At 34.5% G+C, this 20,146-nt stretch overlaps 2 protein-coding genes across 2 annotated transcripts; one reads left to right on the forward strand and one right to left on the reverse strand.

Annotated features, from left to right (window-relative positions):
- Nucleotides 1-3,885: 3,885 nt before the first annotated feature.
- Nucleotides 3,886-10,445, reverse strand: LOC120204201 (glyoxylate/hydroxypyruvate/pyruvate reductase 2KGR-like). The gene is made up of 3 exons (XM_039204322.1): nt 10,440-10,445; nt 6,648-7,121; nt 3,886-4,504 (listed from the first exon to the last, which is right to left on the reverse strand). Exons 2-3 carry the CDS (start codon nt 7,068-7,070, stop codon nt 3,986-3,988), a joined length of 942 nt encoding a protein of 313 aa, XP_039060253.1. The 5' UTR covers nt 7,071-7,121; nt 10,440-10,445; the 3' UTR covers nt 3,886-3,985.
- Nucleotides 9,779-11,818, forward strand: LOC120204193 (rop guanine nucleotide exchange factor 12-like). The gene is made up of 7 exons (XM_039204310.1): nt 9,779-9,974; nt 10,060-10,176; nt 10,291-10,445; nt 10,536-10,610; nt 10,703-10,966; nt 11,046-11,363; nt 11,477-11,818. Exons 1-7 carry the CDS (start codon nt 9,779-9,781, stop codon nt 11,816-11,818), a joined length of 1,467 nt encoding a protein of 488 aa, XP_039060241.1.
- Nucleotides 11,819-20,146: the final 8,328 nt, after the last annotated feature.

Consider the following 20,146-nt stretch of genomic DNA (forward strand, 5'->3'; position numbering starts at 1 on the left):
ACTCCTCTTTATTATCGCATTCTTCAATTCCCCAAGACAATGGTTGATTCAAATCCACCTCCGGATCAGGATCATTAGTACCCACATTCGTTATCTGGGAACCTGAAAGGAGGAGATGTGTATGTGTGAGAGGATAATATCCCACACGAATGGTCAAGAACTACTTTGAGAGTAACTGGAAATGAAGTACTAGAATGAAGGAGATAGATAATGAATAAAAGAAAAAATTTGTTTGCCATGAAACAGAAAATGCATCCTTTATTAAACTTAAACAAATATTATTCACCCTTACAAAAGATCGCCTATTGCCCGGTATAGGCAAATAGGGACAGTTCGAATATTACTCTGAAAGATTCTTGTAACCAGGTAGTTCTTCCACCGACCAACTGCTAGGCATGAACCCATGTGGCAGAAGGTATATCCGGATTATCTCTGTTGTCACATCTTCTGTGGTCACGGCATTAACGTTCAGATCTTCCAGAGCCGTTTCTAACTCGGATGTGGTGGTCCAAACACATAACCACCTGACTTGAATGTTCTGAAGAGCGGCGGGAATGTCATAGGCTTCCATTGGAGTTCGTTCCAGTCAACCTGGCTATCCTTCTCCCGGTTCTTTTGGATTTCCTTTCTCTTCATGATAACCGGGCTGAAAACCGAGCCCAAATTGGTCTAATTTTGGGATGGACGGACAGGGTTGATCATTCCTTGCAATGTTCCCAAAACCTCTCCCAGTTCTTGCGCCTCGGCCTAGGGTTGCTTGATCTCCATCCTTGTGCATTTGGAGAGTCGAGGTCTTGGGATTCTTTTTCCTTCTGCCACGAATGTGGCATTCACAAACTCCAAGGAGCGGAACGAACATTCTACCGCTTCCTCGTCTACTTCGATGTATGGAGCCTCCGTGGTCACGCTTGCCACGATATCTTTCGGTTGGGCCCCGGAATTGGGCTTCGACTTGAAAAATGTGGATTGGAGTCGCCACCGATCATTTATTTAAAAATAAATGGGTTGATCGGATACCCTATTTCTTACCTGATCTGCTTCTTACCAGAGATGTGTCGGATTCAGGAGTCGGTTACAGTCAAGGAAGGGCTAGCACCCTTGAACTGCCCTTTCGGTACTGTGTAATTTCCAGTTGTCTTTTAATTAAGAAAATTGAAAGTTAAATTAAAGGTAAATATTGATTCAAATTGCTTACCTGATTGTTTGAAGTTCTCTCAAAAAGCCAAGGAAAGGTTAGGTAATGAAAGTAATAAATAAAAATAGGCGAACAAACGAAATAATATAAAAAATGTATACAAAAAAAGAAAGAATGAAATATGACTAAACATAAAATAAAATATGCAACGAAAAAACAGCGAAAATACAAATAAAGAAAAAGAAGAAAATATAATAAAATATAAATGGATAAAAACAGAAAATACACATAATAAAATAAAATATAAAACAATAAAAGTAAAAAAAAAATGAGTAATACATATACGTATATAATACTAATATAATATAATAGCATAAATAAATAAATAATAATAATAGTAAAAAGTAAAAGGGGAAATAAATAAAATAAAAATGGAATAAATAATTAATGTATGAAACGAGAAATATATATATATTAAAGTATAAAAAAGGAAAAATATCAATAATGGGTAAAATGAATATATATATGTATATACATACATAAATACAAATTTCAAGCAAAAAAAATGTTAATAGAAATATAATTATAAGATAAAATGAGTTAGATTGGTAAATAATAAAAAAAATACATATATAACGTATAAAATTATAAGATGTAGTAGATAGATAAAGAAATGACCAAAAAGTTAATTAAAATAATATATGTGTATTAACACTAAGTATATAGATGACATATATAGAAAATACGTATATATATATATATAGTTACATAAATAAAAAAATAGTAATAATAGAAATAATAAGGATAATATAAAGAGTAATAATAATAAGAATAAAAATGGTAAAAGAGTATAAAAAGAAATAAGTAAATATATATATATATATACATATAATAATAATAATAACAATAATAATATATATATATATATAATGAAACGTAATATATAAAAAAAATTTAAAAAATACGACTTGAATTTAACAGGGACCAAATTGAAAGTAAAACGAATTGAGTGGTCGAATTAGAAGGAAATTAGGGGTTTAAATGCTCTTTGAAATCGAGGAGGGACTAAAGGGGAAGTTTACCCTATTTTAAGGCAAAACACACAGATTCCGACGTGTGTATGGATATTATTTAACTCAAAATTTTTTTTTTAAAGCTTTCATTTCTCTTCTCTTCATCAGACGCCTCTCCTTCTTCTCTCGCTTTCCTCTGGTTTGTTCATGTGGCTTGATGAACAGCCATCGTCTGGGTTCTTGATGAACCCAGAAATCGTCCGTCGCCGCCGTTCATCGGCGGCCCATTCAAAAAATTTTGCTTTTTAAAACGCTCTTTCCCCCTTTCCTTCCGAATATCAAAACGGCTTTCTTAAAACAAATTGGCCTCGGGGCTAGATCTACAACAGTAGACCTCGAACACGCCCTTGGTCATCGGCCACAATTTTTTTGTATATTCGAACCAACACAGTGAGAAAACAAAAGCCACACCAACATGCAAGCCTAACAACAAAAGAAAGGTAAGGTTTTTCACCTTTGTTACCTTCGAGTTTCCGTAAGAAAAAAAACTGGATTGTTCTGAGGTTTGCTTGAAATTTGCTGCCTTTATTTCGTATCCTCCCTTTTTTTTTCAAATGGATTTGCTTACAGATATTTATAGGAGTAAAAATCCTATTTTTAGATGTGGTTACAGAGTCCTATTCTAACTCTATTTGTTGGTTTGTTATCTCCATGAAACCCACACGCCGAGAAACCCGGAGCACGTTGCCACCGAGACGAGGATTCTCCGAGAGCCGTGCGAGGTTCTGACTTGTCCAGGATATGCGGCGCTCTAAGGAAAAAAGCATAACCCTATCTGGCTCATATTATTGGCCGTTGGATCATATCTGGATCCAATGGTCGAGGCACCTGACGGATGGGCAGTAGAGATTTAGGGTTAGGAAAAACCCTAACTAACTTGGACGGGTTCGCCTGTTGGGCCATTGTTGGGCCACTTGTAATTTGGGCCTGACATGAAAACAAATGCAAATGTTGGTTTAATAAAACGAAAATAATTTATATATATATATGTAATATATATGTGGCGTATATATATATATATATATATATATATATATATGTTTATAAAAAAAATAGTGTGTCTACAGTAAATATTCGGGTTGTTACATAATTGACAAGATTTAAATAGTTAGGTGACTAGATTGACAAAATTGGACAAATCGGTTGTTAAAGTAAAAGGGATAAATAGTTAGGTGGTCAATGGTATAGTTTACCCTAAAAACGAATGTTTTATAAATATTTTATTTTAATTAAATTATATTTAAATTTTTAACTAATTTATAATAATTATAAGTTAAGTACTTTATAATTTAACGTTTTATAAATTAATTTAATAGTGTTCATCGTTAATGCTCATCCACGCTCGACGAGTGTTGTAGAATTTTTCTTAATAAAAATAATAGAATAAGTTAGAATTACAATGCGTTCAAACATATAGAGAAAAATGAGACAATAGTAACAAAAAAAGCTAATACACAAAATAAAAACATTAAACCCAAAGATACGAAAAAAAACGAAACATTCCTTTGAGAATGATGTCCAACATCAACAAAACCCAATAATCTTTATAAAACTCTTTGTCTCTGTCGAATGAGACGCTTTACGCTCATCTAAATACTTTTAAATATGAATACTTTGAAAAAAAAATTATATTGTGAGAAAAGATACTTCAGGGGACATGAATGACTGAATTCTTTCTGGTTTTAACAGTGGTGCATATTTATTTGCAGCATACAATGTCCTAAAGATCATGAAAAATATAAACGGGAGAGCAGCAATATGAAGCTCCCAATCACCACTAAATCACAGGAGTCAATAATGGTTTCTTCAGAAAGTGTGCCTCCAAGTTACCAAGCACAAGATCAGCCATGTCTTTACGGGTTTCTACCGTGCCGCTTCCCACATGTGGTAAGAGCACCACATTGTCGAGCCCGAAAAGCTCTTCAGGTACTTCAGGTTCATGTTCAAATACATCAAGTCCAGCACCTCCTATCCGGCGCTCAACCAACGCGGAAACCAGCTCAGGTTCATCGACATGAGGGCCTCTCCCAATATTGATGAGCACACCCTCTGCACCCAAAGCATCGATCACCTTCCTGTTAACTATGTGTCGTGTTTCTTCAGTCAGTGAACAAGCAATAACCAAGATATCACAATTGGCAGCCAGTTCAACAACACTTGGATAATATTTGTATTTGGTTTCGGGTTTTTCTGTTCTAGAATGGTAACTAATAGGGCAGCTAAATGCTTCAGCCCTCTTCGCAATTGCCATGCCGATCCTGCCCAGACCAATAATGCCGACTCTTTTTCCAGTGAACTGAAAGATGGGAGATAGTACAATTAAATGGGCACAAAAACATAAGCAAGAGAGGGGAAGAAAAGACTCCCGACTCTTGTATCCTCCAAGTCTGATGGAACATATGTACAAGAAACAAGTTAACACGGATTCAATTCAATCTTTAATGTTTCTCATAGCAAATGCATGAAAAGAATATAAAGGTAACACAGATTCAATTCAATCTTCATGTTTTTTTTATTCCAAATGGATGAAAGCATCTAATAAACCCTTGCAAAATGTTATAATTGTTGTCATAAAGTCAAAAGTCACTATCATGCTGGACATAGATGCTTCATGTTTTTCCAAACAAATGGATTCCATGTGGAATAGAAAACCGCTTTTCTGAGTCTAAAAGAGCAAAAGCTAGCCTCCTTATTACTAATCTTGTAAGGGGAGAGAACGGGATCTTAGCAAAAGAAATTTCTCTTCTTTTGCAACTCAAGAAGGAAACTCTTCTCAAAGTTGAGTAAAGAACAACAATACGATATGCATGCACCGCCACACCCTTCTCTCTGGAGCAGCGTATACTTGAGCATTCTAATTAATCGACTAATTTTTAGTACTAGTCAAAGGGCCCCATTCACAAGACTCTAACTACAGCTTAATGGCCTTGCTTTCTCAGCAGTATTTAAAATAAGTCGAATAAGGAAGAATACTAATTTATAGAAAATAAACAGGACACAATTACCAAGTTACCAACTAATAGCTAATCAGTAACCCATTTTCAGTTAATTCACAATGCTGAAACCATTAGTAAAAGAAACTGTTGTCCTGAATTAGGTTGTACCATTACTCCAAAGCAGTTTATAACTCCTTTGTACCTGTACCTATAATTGTTTGAACCTCCATTATCCACACAAGGGACCTCATAACTACCATGCATCCTTCTGAATTGATTGCTATATGCATTACATATCATACTCGAAGAAAATATAGTTGCACATAGACATCCATAATTGCATCATGCAAACATGTATCTACCTATATGTCCATGTATGGTAGAGCACGTAGAGCTACTATTTTAGCTCCATGCCTTATGGTACTACTCGGGACCCATTCGAGCTGTTAAATATCTAAAAATGTTGATTTTAACAGCCTGAATATCAGATTTCTTTGCTTAATCAATTGGACTTAAAGTTAACCCATCCTTGACTGAGACTCATCATTAATTAACAAAAGTAAAATAAAAGAAAAAACAACACCAGGGTAAAATACCCAAAGATCATCCTTAAGGACTATGGGCGCTGCTCTATACCTTTGAAATCTAGAATTGTTTAAACGGACCAGCTTCATACTCATAAAACTTCAGTCTGTTTAGTGCTTTCTATCAACAGCTGAATTTGCTTATTAAGTGAAAGACATATATCAGTTTTAATAGCATGGCTCAACCCCTCCCCCCCCCCCCCCCCCCCCCAACCCAAATAAATTTACTCTGGTAAAGCATTTCGACCTGCCACTAAAGACTTCATTATGGTTTCTTGGGCTTGCCAAACATTTACCTATTAGTTCACCATATAAAGACCCTTTACCATTAAGAATTTTCTACAACATAATGATCATGCTGAAATCCAAAGAGAGAAGAAATTTCAAGAGGTGAAATCAACAACAATGACAGTGTAATAATATGGCATAAAGGTGGCGAACTCTTTTGCTTGTTTCTGAGACCGGAATAACACCAAATCAATTAATGCAGCCCCCAGCAAACCACATTACCACAAAACGAATTCTTGGGAGGCTAAAGGAACAGCTAACCATGAAATTTACATGCGTAAAACTTGCATCTTAAACTAAATGCATATGTTGAAAGATGAATACAAGGAATATAAGCGATTTTTTTTCTCCCCAGAATCTTTCAGGACAGAAGACTATATTGCAAGATCATCCATCTTCGATGAAGAAAAAGAGAACCCTTAAATATAGCAACTCACTAATCAGAAACACAAATTCGCTGGCACGTGATAAATAGTTATGCAAAGAACAAATTCAGCAAAATCCAATAACAGCCCAGAAAGACTAATATCATCAAATACGCAAAAAAGTAACTAACAGAAGTAAATTCAAGGAACTACGTATTATCAAATAAACCAAAACTGCTCAATTATGGCAAAGAAAGTGGACGAACCTTAGTAGTCAACATATAGCTCCCTTTCTTCCATTTGCCACTCCTCACATACCGATCACACTCACAAAGATTCCTCAACACCGCCAAGATCAAACCAATGGCCAAATCCGCCACATCCTCGGTCAAAACGTCAGGGGTGTTGGTAACTCGGATACCCTTTTCTTTACACTTGGCCAGATCTATCTTATCAAGCCCCACACTAAAGCTGGCAACAATTTCCAGCTTGGGCAAGGCCTCGATCAGCTGGGCATCGGCGCCGGCGAAGGCATTTCCGACGACAGCCCGGATTGAGTTACTGTGAGTAGAAAGAAATGTGGATTTCTCAGGGACCTTCCAGAACCTGTGGAGGGTGAAACGCTTGTCGAGTTCTTGTTCCAGGTAAGGGTTCATGGGGCAAGCCATTAGGACTCCAATAGATTCCATATTCGAATTGAAGAGTGAGAGAGAGAAAGAGAGAGAGAGAGAGAGAGAGGACTGATGCGAGTAGTAGAAATGGAACCAAACCAACGTTACGGGTGGAGAAATTGAGGAATGAAGATTAGGAAGAACCCACCAAATGGCCACAAGCCATGCATTTTCATTATATATATTTTTAATACTTAATATAAAAATAAGTAGTTAAACTATATTATTTTTTTAAAAATAGTGTATAACTAATATTACAAATATTATTATTTTAAATATCGAGTTATAATCATTGTTGAAAATTTTTGTTAAATATTATGTGTTACATTATAATAATTTTGAAAAAAAAATTAAAAATTAAAAATAATTTTATTAAGGAAACTCAAAATTTTCAGAAATATTAAAAAATCTCAAAAACTTCGAAAACCTTAATTTCAGTTCTATATCCATGTTGACTATTGCTTTGGCCATCGTTGCTGTCGACTGAGCCTATCTCCGAGCACGCCTCCACTCTACGGTCATTTACGCCCGAACAACTACCTACAAAAATACACCTAGGCGATGAAATCAATAATAAACCAGACAAAATGACGAACTCGATTCAGCTCCCGTCGATTCTGATTATAGTGGCTCTTCATCGAAAAATGGTCATCGAGGAAATGACTAACTCGATTAAGCTTTATATTTTAAGATAAAATTCACAAATGAACACTAATATACGTTAAAATAATATTTTTAAAATGATTATTAAAACTTTAAAATGTTACAAAATTATTATAAAACAATCATTTAATTGATTAAATTGTTATAGCAAATCAAGCGGCGTCAATGGTTAAGGGATTGTTGTTATTTCTTGAGATCTTGAGTTTAAATATTACATGTATAGGAGTATATGATCGTTTAATGCAAGACGGAGCTCCCTTAGGGCCCAAGGAAAAAATTATATATTTGATAAATTTTGATCAACTATTATTTTGGTTTATGTAAAAATAAATATTCAAATTAAAAAATAAAAGAATTTGTTAAATATTTAATTAAGCATGGACCGAACTAAATATGGATTATCATATGTTCTCAGATTTTTTTAGTCTAATAACAATTTAGATCATTATAAGTTTAAATATTAGACAAATAAGCATTGTCTTATGAATTTTGAGTTTAAATATTTAACAAGTCATTATATTTAAAAAAAAATATTTCGACTTTCACAAATATTTAATCTTGATTATGTATCTAGTTTAATATCAAATGATTAATTTTTTAAAGATAAATACTACCTTATTTCAACATAATTTAATGATGATATATATATATATATATATATGGAGGAATGGTTTCTTACTCTTGATGATCGTAGTATCGATTTCGATTTTGAAATTTGTGTATTATAATTTTATTTTATGGTTAGAGTTTAATTTTTTTGATTGATTGAAATATTAAAATTATATTAATAATAGTAAATAGATTAATTAATGTATCATTTGTGTACGTTATTCTATAAATATTTTTATGGGTATCAATTTTTTTTAAAAAGTTTTAAAGAATTTTCATGATGTGATATTATATCATATTATTAATGAAGTACATATAGTGTAGGTTGTGACATTAATTCTATAAAAATTTAATGGTTTAATTATTTTTCATTAAAATCATTTTTTTGTCCTTCTAGTTCCAAGATTCACCTTAATTAATTTAAATTGACTCGCGTCGCACACTTGATTGTGGTGGGTGAGTCTCCTCATATTAATTTAACTAAAACCAGACTAATAGTTAAATTTAGTTAAAAATATAAATTAAATGAGTTAATTGAATCATATGTCTCCAAACTATAATCTTATTTTAAATTAGTCCTTAAAGTTTTGAATATTCCAATTTCATCCTTAAATTATGACTCTTATTCTAAATTAGTTCTTAAACTTTTGAATATTCCAATTTCATCCTTAAACGGTGACTCTCATTCTAAATTAGTTCTCAAACTTTTGAACATTCAAGTTTCATCCTCAAACTATGACCCTCTTTCTAAATTGATTCACAAACTTTTGTATATTCCAATTTCATCCCCAAATTCACCCAAATATGTAATCAATTTCAACCATAGTCTAACCTAAATTTTATTTTTCTCAAACATATAATTATATAACTTGGCCTAACGATTTGATTAACATGGAATGTGATTAGTATATACATATAGTTTGGGATGAGACTAGAATGTTCAAAATGTTTGGGGACTAATTTAGAATAAAGGTCATAGTTTGGGGATGAAATTGAAATATTCAAAAGTTTGAGACTAATTTAGAATGATAGTAATAGTTTACGGATAAAATTGGAATATTTAAAAGTTTAGGGACCAATTTAAAATAAGGATAATACTTTGAGGACATTACAAAGTAATCAAAAGCTTCCATGTGGGAGGTTAATATTACAGGAAAGTTTATGCATGAAGAATAGAAAGGATATTGCTATTAATCCTCAATCATCCCTTGTTTTCAGCTGGAGCTTTAACCCTTCCCTTGAAAATCAGCCTCAAAAACCATTTCAACATTTAGAAATTATCTAATTCTGAGAAAAGAACAATCATTAATGGAATACCCTGAGTCACTATAATCCCCCCCTTCCTCCATCCAACAGTTCATTTCAAACAAACCCACTTCCTTTGTTATCCAATAAATTTACTTCCAAGCTTCCAGTTTGATTGTTCTTCGTTTTTGTTTAGCAGAGGTTGGACAATGGTTCGGGCTGCTGAACAAGAACAAGACAGTAAGAAGTCTAATCTCAAGGCTGCTAAGGACAACAAAGACAGACATGCCAAGAGTCTCAGCATCGGTACTACTAAGCTTGAAGAGGCAGCTCTTGATGGTGACCGTGATGCCTTTGAGGAGTTGGTCGCTGCCTTCCGAGCCAGGGAACAACAGTTGTTACACGGCGAGTTTACATACATACGTGATTCTTTCGAATTTTGTTTATATGATTGATTCATGTACATGAAAAAGTATGGTTTTTGATTCAGATATGGAGCAGATGAAGGAAAAATTTGCTAAGTTACTCCTGGGGGAGGACATGTCAGGTGGAGGGACAGGAGTTTCATCAGCTTTAGCACTCTCAAATGCCATTACAAACCTTGCCGGTACTTTCCAACTTCCCTTATTTTCGACATTCTTTTCGGACATATATCGAACATTCGTAGTATTTTACACGGAGGGGAAGGGGTTATGGAATTTGTGTTGATGATTGGTTTCAGCATCTGTTTTTGGTGAACAATCACGCTTGGAGCCGATGTCGCCTGAGAGGAAAGCAAGGTGGAGAAAAGAAATGGACTGGCTGTTGTCTATAACTGATCATGTTGTTGAATTAGTTCCTTCTTACCAAAAGAACAAGGATGGTTCCGACATGGAGGTATCTCTTCACGTTCGAAAATGGGACATGTAATTACAAACTCTAATTCTCTTGGTGATCTTGTTTTTTTTTTTTTCTTGACTTGTTCAGATAATGGTCACAAAGCAACGAAAAGATCTGCTTATGAACATTCCTGCACTCAAGACACTTGATAGAAGGCTTATTGTAAGGACGTAGATTTTGCTGGTTTACTCTATTTGTTGTGTTATTCCATTTGAGATTGGACAATCTGAGGAGAAGTTAACAATGGTGAGCAGGATTGTCTGGATGCCTTCAAGGACCAAAATGAATTCTATTACCTGTCGAAAGATGCCCCGGACTCCGAAAGAAAGAGAAAAGATGATAAATGGTGGCTGCCTACCGTTAAAGTTCCTCCCGGTAGTTTGTCGGAAGCGGTGAGGAAAAATCTGCAGGTTCAAAAGGAATGCGTCACTCAGGTTCTTAAAGCAGCAATGACCATCAATGCTCAACTACTGTCAGAGATGGACATCCCTGATAGCTACATTGAATCCCTCCCCAAGGTAAAGTAACGAAACTCTCGAACCTCGGGTCTACACTGGTCGATTCTCACCTCGGTTTTTTTGGTTGATGGTTTGTTAGAATGGGAGAGCTAGTTTAGGTGATTCAATGTATAGGAGCATCACGGATGAATTCTTCGATCCGGATCAATTTCTCGCCAGTATGGACCTCTCATCGGATCACAAGATTTTAGACCTCAAGAACAGGATCGAGGCATCTATTGTGATTTGGAAGAGGAAAATGCACCAAAAGGATAGTAAATCGTGGGGTTCTGGTGTTAGCATTGAGAAAAGAGAACTGTTTGAGGAAAGAGTTGAGATCATTTTACACCTTATCAAACATAGGTTCCCAGGACTGCCTCAATCTTCACTAGACATCAGCAAAATCGAGTACAATAAGGTAACTTGTTCGGATCACAGACCGACATTCCGAATCGAACATCTGGAGTTTCGTATCGTTTTCATACCTATCTTCCTTAGCGTTGAACTGGTAGTGTGTGTTTGGCATTACAGGATGTAGGACAGGCCGTCCTAGAGAGCTATTCAAGAATACTGGAAAGCTTGGCACACACGGTTCTATCCCGAATCGAAGATGTCATCCAATGCGATTTCCTGGCACGAGGTCCGTCTGAATCGAAAGAGAACCATGCTGCAATCCCGAGAGACGAATCAGAGTGCACGAACGGGATGACGCTGTCGGATTTACTTACTTGGGGCACAGATCAAAACGATATCGAAGAAGTAGCAGAGGCACCGGATCAAAAGAACATGCAGAAGCTGAACATGCTGATTAGCAGGAAGATTTCTTATCTTGATAGCTTGAGTGAATCAAAAACTCCAACATCACGCCATTGATGGAGAAGAGAAAAAACTGGAAAAAGATAGAGAGATAGATAGATCATGAAATTCCAAAGCATCATCTTTGAATCAAGAAAGACGTTTTGTACTTCTGTTAGCTACAGGAAATATCATTCTTTGTCTATCGATTTTGTTTTCGAAATTCATGTTTCTTTAATGTCACACCCTCATTATTAAAAAAACATTATATAAAAGAAAATACTATCCCTTTTGAATTTTCAAGATTCCAGCATATATAAATTGTGAGGTGTCGCATGAACCAAACTACCACGGTTGTTATTATTTTTTGAGGTTTCTAGTAGTCTTTGGTTTGAGCATAATAAATGGTTGTAAGAACGTTCAATAGCAAATAATTGAGAGTTATCTTTGAACAAATATTACTTTAAAAAAAAATTGTGAGGTGTCTACATATTTACTAAATAAATACAATAAATGTAGGACTTCATAAATATCTCATTTCCATTGTACGCTTAAATCTTATTTTTTTTTATTATCTTTAAAATAAAAACATTTGTGATCAACATTAAAAAATAAATAAATTAACATGTGCTTGTAAATTTTATAAATTATATTATTAATAGTACGTCAAACAATTTTTCTAAATGAGGGGTATATATATATATATATATATATATATATATTTATATTTAAGACTTGTGTCAATCTCTATATCAGATCAATTTTTTGATAAAATACAATCTTCTTGACAAAGATAGGTTTTATTTTAGTTACTCGACAAGACCAACTATGAACCTAGATACTACAATCGAAGTACAGATGGAAGGATGAGACAACAAAGTGGACGCCGCCTCCATAGGGATGGATAAAGATCAACGAGCGCAAATGAGTAACGAAGGCCTTGCATCATATAAGGAAATTATCGTAAAAACTCGGGGACGTGGATGGTGGGATTCACCAAATTCATTGGAATATGCACAGTGATTGAAGGCGAACTATAGGGAGCACTGGTAGGGCTCCAACAAGCATGGAGAGTAGGAGAAAGAAAGGTAATCCTCAAGCCTGGAAGTGTCAACGCTACTACAAATGAGGCAACAAAGTGACGAGTCGTTTACGCTGTAAAGACAAATCACGGAAGAACTCAAGAAAGATTGGCAGGTCTCAATTAACCATATACCGTAAGGAGTGCAATATGATAATAGAACAAACTTAACTTGAAATTTTTTTGAACAAGCTATGTGACATTCACCAACCCTCCAACAGAGATTTCAGTGTTATACAGGTGGAATACAATGCTGATGGACAAGGTTCAAGTGATTTAGTTTAGCTCTTTCATTTAACCAAAAAAAATATTAACCTAAAATTCACGCCTATAATATATCATTCGTGTAACACCCTTAACCCGTATTCGACCCAGATACGAATCTCAGATGTCACATTGAATTTTCAAAACATATGTAATTAGCAAATAATAACCATTTAAAATTTTTGATCAAAACAAAAGGTATAAACCTTAACTTATATAAGATAAACATTTCACATTCATATTTACATAAAGACTTTTATGGTTTCCATAAATACAAAACATATGAGTTTACAAAATCGATCAGAGCATTTTAAATTAAACGTATAATACATGCCAACAATTTACAAAATGATCAAAAACCTACATTTAATTTGTCCTGATCTGATCTTCAAGTGGTATGCTATCTTCAACCAATCAGTCTTCCACTTTCTTCAAACCTATGTGTGAGAAAAACACACGCTAAGTCGATGACTTAGTGAGGCCAATACTAGAGTGCTAACTTAGTAAACGAAATCTTATATGTTTTTATCAAAACATTTTATAAAGAACTCTCATTATTTTCATATCGAAAAGGTATAATTATGTATATTATTCACTTTGTATAGTTTTGTTCATATGCCAATGTATACTACTGAGAACTCTAGGTATTTGAGTATATTGAGGTTGTGCACTAATGCTGTCACCACAGCTCGTAATTTGCACTGAAGTGCCACATATTTATCCCAAAGGATCACATAGGTTTGCACCGAAGTGCCACATAAGTTTGCATCGAAGTGCCACATATTTGTCCCGAAGGACCACATAATTGTCTCGAAGGACAACATAAAACCCTCGACTCTTGGCATGCCAACTCATACATATACTTTGGGCTATTAATCACATAATTATGTTCAATCATTATTCGAAGTGTCTCTTATTCACATAGTTACTTTCATATAGAGTCTCTTCACATAAACTTGTTCAAAGTTCACATTTCCAAAATCATATAATCATAAAACATAACTTATATAATATAAATTAAATAAAACATTGCAATATAACATAAAAGCAATTACAAAGTTTTCGATCGAAAACATTGAGGTTGGCTTATCGCAAGCCTTCCTCAATTCTGTTACAAAACTAAGAAGTTTCACTCACCATTGCCTCACTGAAATTCTAAGCAAAATCCTTAACCATTTCAAATTGGTACTTAATATGTCGAGCTGACCGAAAATTGATTACGTTCAATCACTACACAAAACAATCGAGAATCAATATCGTTCTTCGAATCACGTATATCCAATTAGAATAACTTATGATGAAAGAACCCTAACTTTTCATTCATACCTAGAAGTATCGATATTGTCTCTACAGTACCGATACTACCCTTCAAAGGTATCGATACCTCCTCAAGGTACCGATACCGTTCTGGCATTCTGGAATTGCATCTTAAAAATGGTATCGATATCATCCCCCTGGTATCGATACTACCAACTCAGTATTGATACCCTCTTCAACTGGTATCGATACTACCCTTAAGAAATACACAGATTTAACCCTTGAAGTATCGGTACTGTTCTAACGGTACTAATACTCAAAGCCTAGAATGGCTATTTTCACTTCAAAAATCACCCAAAATCTTCCTAAATCTCTTATTTTTATCCCACATTAAGCCTTTAAACTCACTCTTATACATCCACACTAACTTGACTTCCTTTACTACTCCTAATTATCCAAAATACCGTTTGAACACTTGAATATCAAAATCATACCAAAATTTCAAACATGTTCTTAATCATTTCTAACAATCCAAACTCTTAAGTTAGATCATTTACAAGTCAAATATCTCATTAGCACTTCAAAAGCTACTCCATATCAAAATTTCATTTCTAAACCCATTTTACATTTTCATCTCTAATTTACTTCTCTTGTTGTTTTACTACTATACAAGCTTTCCTTAAGCTTATATAGCTGTTAAGCTACAAAACTAACCCCATAATTTAAGGAAAACAACCATTTTCAGAATCATACATTTGGGAGTGGATAGGTGCACGGCAAGAAGAATAAGAAAGAAAGAAAGACTTCCAGAACTCCCATCCACATATTTATCCCCTAAATAAAGGAGATAATTATCTTTTAACAAGAAAATACCACATTGCCCTCTCTACTAAACCAAAATTTCCATCAAGCCCTACACATAAATTCCACCATAAATCCTAGAATTTATCAAATTATTCTAATTCAGCCATTGAGTTTAAAATTCTTACATTTTAGCCACTGACCCGATGATTGGGATATTACAATTCTCCCCCTTAAGAAAATGCTTCCTCGAATTTTCACTAAACAAAGAGGTAGGGATATTGCTTTCTCATATCTTCTTCATGCTCCCACATAGCTTCTTCTACTTTATTATTCCACTAAAGAACCTTAACTCTTTGAATCGTCTTATTCTGTAACTGCTTGGTCTCAAAAGCTAGAATCTGCACCGACTCTTCCTCATATGTCAAATCAGATTGAACTTCTATCACATCTGGAGTTATAATGTATACAGGATCAAATTGATACCGCCGAAGCATAGATACGTGGAAGACATTGTGGATCTTTTTCATCTCTGGTGGCAACGCTAATTGATAGAACACTGGTCTAACTCTTTTCAGAACTTCATAAGGTCTAATGAACCTAGGACTCAGTTTTCCTTTACGCCCAAAGCGAAGTACTTTCTTCCAAGGTGATACTTCGATAGTATCCTGCGAGACCCAATAAACTTCAAACTTCTGACACATTCTTTGGGATCTCCCATTCTACCACAACTTTAAGTTTATGAGGATCTACATGAATTCCTTCAATATATACCACATGTCTAAGGAATGCCACTTTCGTTTGCCAGAATTCACACTTAGAAAATTTTGCATAAAGCCACTTATCTTGCAACATTTGGAGAACTACACGAAGATGAACATCATGCTCTTTCTCAGACTTTGAATACACCAAGATGTCATCAATAAAGACGACCACAAATTGATCAAGATACGATTGGAAAACTCAATTCATCATATCCATAAACGCTGCAGGTGCGTTAGTTAACCTGAATGACATTACTACAAATTCGTAATGACCATACCGAGTCCTAAACGCCATTTTTGGAACATCTTTTTCTTGAATCTTCAACTAATGATACCCTGAACGCAAGTCGATATTTGAAAACACTGTAGCTCCCTTGAGTTGATCAAATAAATTGTCGATCCTTGGAAGAGTATACTTGTTCTTTATGGTCACCTAGTTAAGCTAACAATAATCGATACAAAGACGCTGTAACACCCCCAACTCGTACTCGACCTGGATATGACTCTAACGTGTCACATTGACTTTTCAAAGCTCGTACATTTATAAAAACCATAGTAAATTTAAAATTTTATTAACACCAAAACTATATTTACATCGTTAAGTTCAAAACATTACAAACTTGATCAGAGCTTACGTACTATATGACTCTATTTACATGCCAACACATAGATTACATAAACAGACATACTGTGCAAGAGGCTTCTGATCTAATCTTCAAGTTGTGATATGCTGCTCTGCTGCTTCTAAGACTGGTCTTCTTGCTTTTCTGTACCTACGTGTAAACCACTTACACGCTAAGTTATAGACTTAGTGAGGCATAAACTCATAATCATGTATCTCTTATGAATATGAACATGCAACATAATGATCAGAATTCCATATCATTTCATATGATTCATTTTAAACAATATTAATACTATAACATATAAGGCAATACACACTTTTCATATGATTTATAGGCCCATGTATATACTAAGAACTTAAGGTATTCGAGTACATAGAGGTTGTGCACATCTACTGTCACCACAACTCATATAAGTTCCACTGAGTGGCATTTGAGATTTGTCCCGAAGGACCTATGAATATGTTCCGAAGGACCTATGAGTATGTCCCGAAAGACCTATAAAACCCTCGACTCTTGGCATGCCAACTATACCTAGAGCTCTCATATTGCATAACATGGGCATTAAGATTATACTTTATATAAACATGTACTTGTGTCTTTTCCCTTGTAATCACATATATCTTTTCTTCTTTCACATTTCACATATGCATATAATCATTTATCTCATATTCTATAACACAAGTATTTGAATATATTCATATGAGTCATATAACATGTAGTGAATCATATGTAAACATATATGACTTACGCACATTTAATAAAGATTATAATGTATGCATGTTCATACTATTATACTATAACATTTATCTTGGAAATAGACTTATCGCAAGTTTTTTTTCCATTAAATTATACATATATTATGCACTCACCTTGGCCTTGCTTGTGTTGATTCAATCCTAATTCTTTGATTGTTCTGGAACGGAATTACATTATATATCTACACAATAATACATGGATCCATATCAATATTCTAATTGATATACTCTAATCGTTCATTCCTTAAACTAAAAGAAAGGTTACTTTTATCTTTTATTTAAGGTAGGTATCGGTACATTTTGTAGTGTATCGGTACATCCCTTAACGTGTGTATCGATTCACTACCTATGTATCGATACACAAATTACATTCGATGTTTTTCGTTACAAGGGGTGTATCGATACACTTCATATGTATTGGTACACTTTGAATATTTTCTGCATTTTACTCTTGATGTATTGGTACATATTGAATGTGTACCGATACACCATAGCCCAGAATTCAAATTTGAAGCACGTAAATTACTCAACTTAACTCAAAAACTACATATTTCATCCCCTCACATATAACTAATTCATCTACACATGCTTAACTCACTTTATACTCATTCAATATATCCTTAACTTCAAAATCCACTTCCCTACATAAAATTCAAGAATCATACTCAAATTTTTAACATGTTCTAAATCCACTTTTAACACTTCATATTCCTTAATTAGGTTGATGACAAGTCAAATCCAACTTCCAATTCTAATTATGAACTCTATTTCAAGATTTCACTCAAGAACTTCAAATCTTTAATCTCTCCTAACTCTGTCATCTTTTGATTTTAAGATAACTTAAGATTTCCTTAAGCTTAGTTATCGTCTAATAATCATAAATCAACCTTAAATTCATCAAGAAATTAACTAACCATGAACTCACCTTTGCTATTGACTTCTACGCGTGAAGAAGAAATGAGAATAAGAGAACTCTGGAAGCTTGCTTATTTTCCTTCACTTCCACGTGGTTAATATATAACCATAACTTAATTATTTCCCTTGCAAAGGACCATTTTATCCTTCTATTCCTCCTTCTTTTCAATTCAATCCTACATAATATTTCCCATATAAGTTCTTGAACTATTTAATTACTTTTAATTAAATCACCAAATTCTGAAACTTTACAATTTAGTCACTAACCCGGTATTGAGGATGTTACAAATCTCCCCCTTGAGAAAATTCATCCTCGAATTTTCATTGTGCAAAGAGATGGGGGTACTGATTCTTCATGTCCTCTTCAAGCTCCCACGTTGCTTCCTCTACCTTGTGATTCCTCCACAAGACTTTAACCAATGGAATAGTCTTTTTCCTTAATTGCTTAATCTCATGAGCTAAGATTTGGATCGGTTCTTCCTCATACGTCAAATCAGGTTAAACCTCGATCTCTTCTGGAGTCATAATATGGGAGGAATTAGATCGATACTTCCGAAGCATTGAGACATGGAAGACATTGTGTATCTTTTCCATTTCATGTGGCAAAGCTAATTTATATGCCACGGGTCCAACTCTCTTAATGATCTCATAAGGTCCAATAAACATGGGACTAAGCTTTCCCTTACGTCCAAATCTCAAAACCTTCCTCTAAGAAGATACTTTGAGAAACACTCTGTCTCCAATTTGATATTCTATCTTTTTTCTCTTTATATCTGCATAAGATTTCTGTCTATCAGTTGCTGCTTTGAGGTTACTTTGAATCACTTGGACATTTTCTTCCACTTCTTGAATCAACTCAGGACCGAGAATTTCTCTATCTTTAAGCTCAAACCAATTCAAGGGCGTACGAAATCTTCTTCCATAAAGAGCTTCATAGGGAGCCATTTTGATGCTTGATTGATAACTATTATTGTACGCAAATTAGGCAAGTGGCAAATATCTTTCCCACAATCCCTTGAATTCTTTTACACAAGTTCTTAGCATGTCCTCTAGGATTTGAATAGTCCGCTCAGATTGTACATCATTCTGAGGATGAAATGTTGTGCTAAAATTCAATCGAGTCCTCAATGCTCCCTGTAAAGACTTCCAAAATCTCGACGTAAATCTAGGATCTCTATCCGAGACAATGGAAATTGGTATACCGTGTAATCTGATAATTTCTCTGATATACAATTCGACATATTTATCCATGGATAAATCAGTTCGCTCCAGAATGAAATGGGATGACTTAGTCAATCTATCTACGACCACCCAGATTGTATCTATTTTATTCTGAGTCAAAGGTAACCCCGTTACAAAATCCATTGTTACATTCTCCTACTTCTATTGTGGAATCGACATGGGTTACAATAATCCTGACGGAACCTGATGCTCAGCTTTGACTTGTTGACAAGTCAAACATTTGGACACAAATTCCGTAATATTTCTTTTCATTCCTGGCCACCAATAACGACTCTTGAGATCCATATACATTTTGTTTCCTCCTGGGTGCATCATCAAAGGACTATAGTGAGCTTCTGTTAACAAATCATTCTTCACTTCATCATTATCTAGAATTACTAATCTCCCTCAAAAGTATAGATTCTCATCCGATTTAATCTCATAATCAGTAACCTCTCCATTATGTACTTGTCGTAACCTTTTTGTACACTTCTCATCTCTAGCTTGCAATTCCCCTATTTATCCATGATGGTCGAATTGATAATTCCGTACATAAAGCACCATCATCATTCAATGACAACCTAGAATCCAAAGCTCGTAAGGCTGCAAACGTCTTCCAGCTTAAAGCATCTGCCACTACATTTGCTTTTCCATGATGGAAGTCAATTACTACATCATATTCTTTTAGAAATTCCACCCATCTTCTTTGCCTTAAATTTAAC

This window comes from Hibiscus syriacus, unplaced genomic scaffold (assembly GCF_006381635.1).
Source record: "Hibiscus syriacus cultivar Baekdansim isolate YM2019G1 unplaced genomic scaffold, ASM638163v2 tig00000340_pilon, whole genome shotgun sequence".
Classification (NCBI taxonomy): domain Eukaryota; kingdom Viridiplantae; phylum Streptophyta; class Magnoliopsida; order Malvales; family Malvaceae; genus Hibiscus; species Hibiscus syriacus.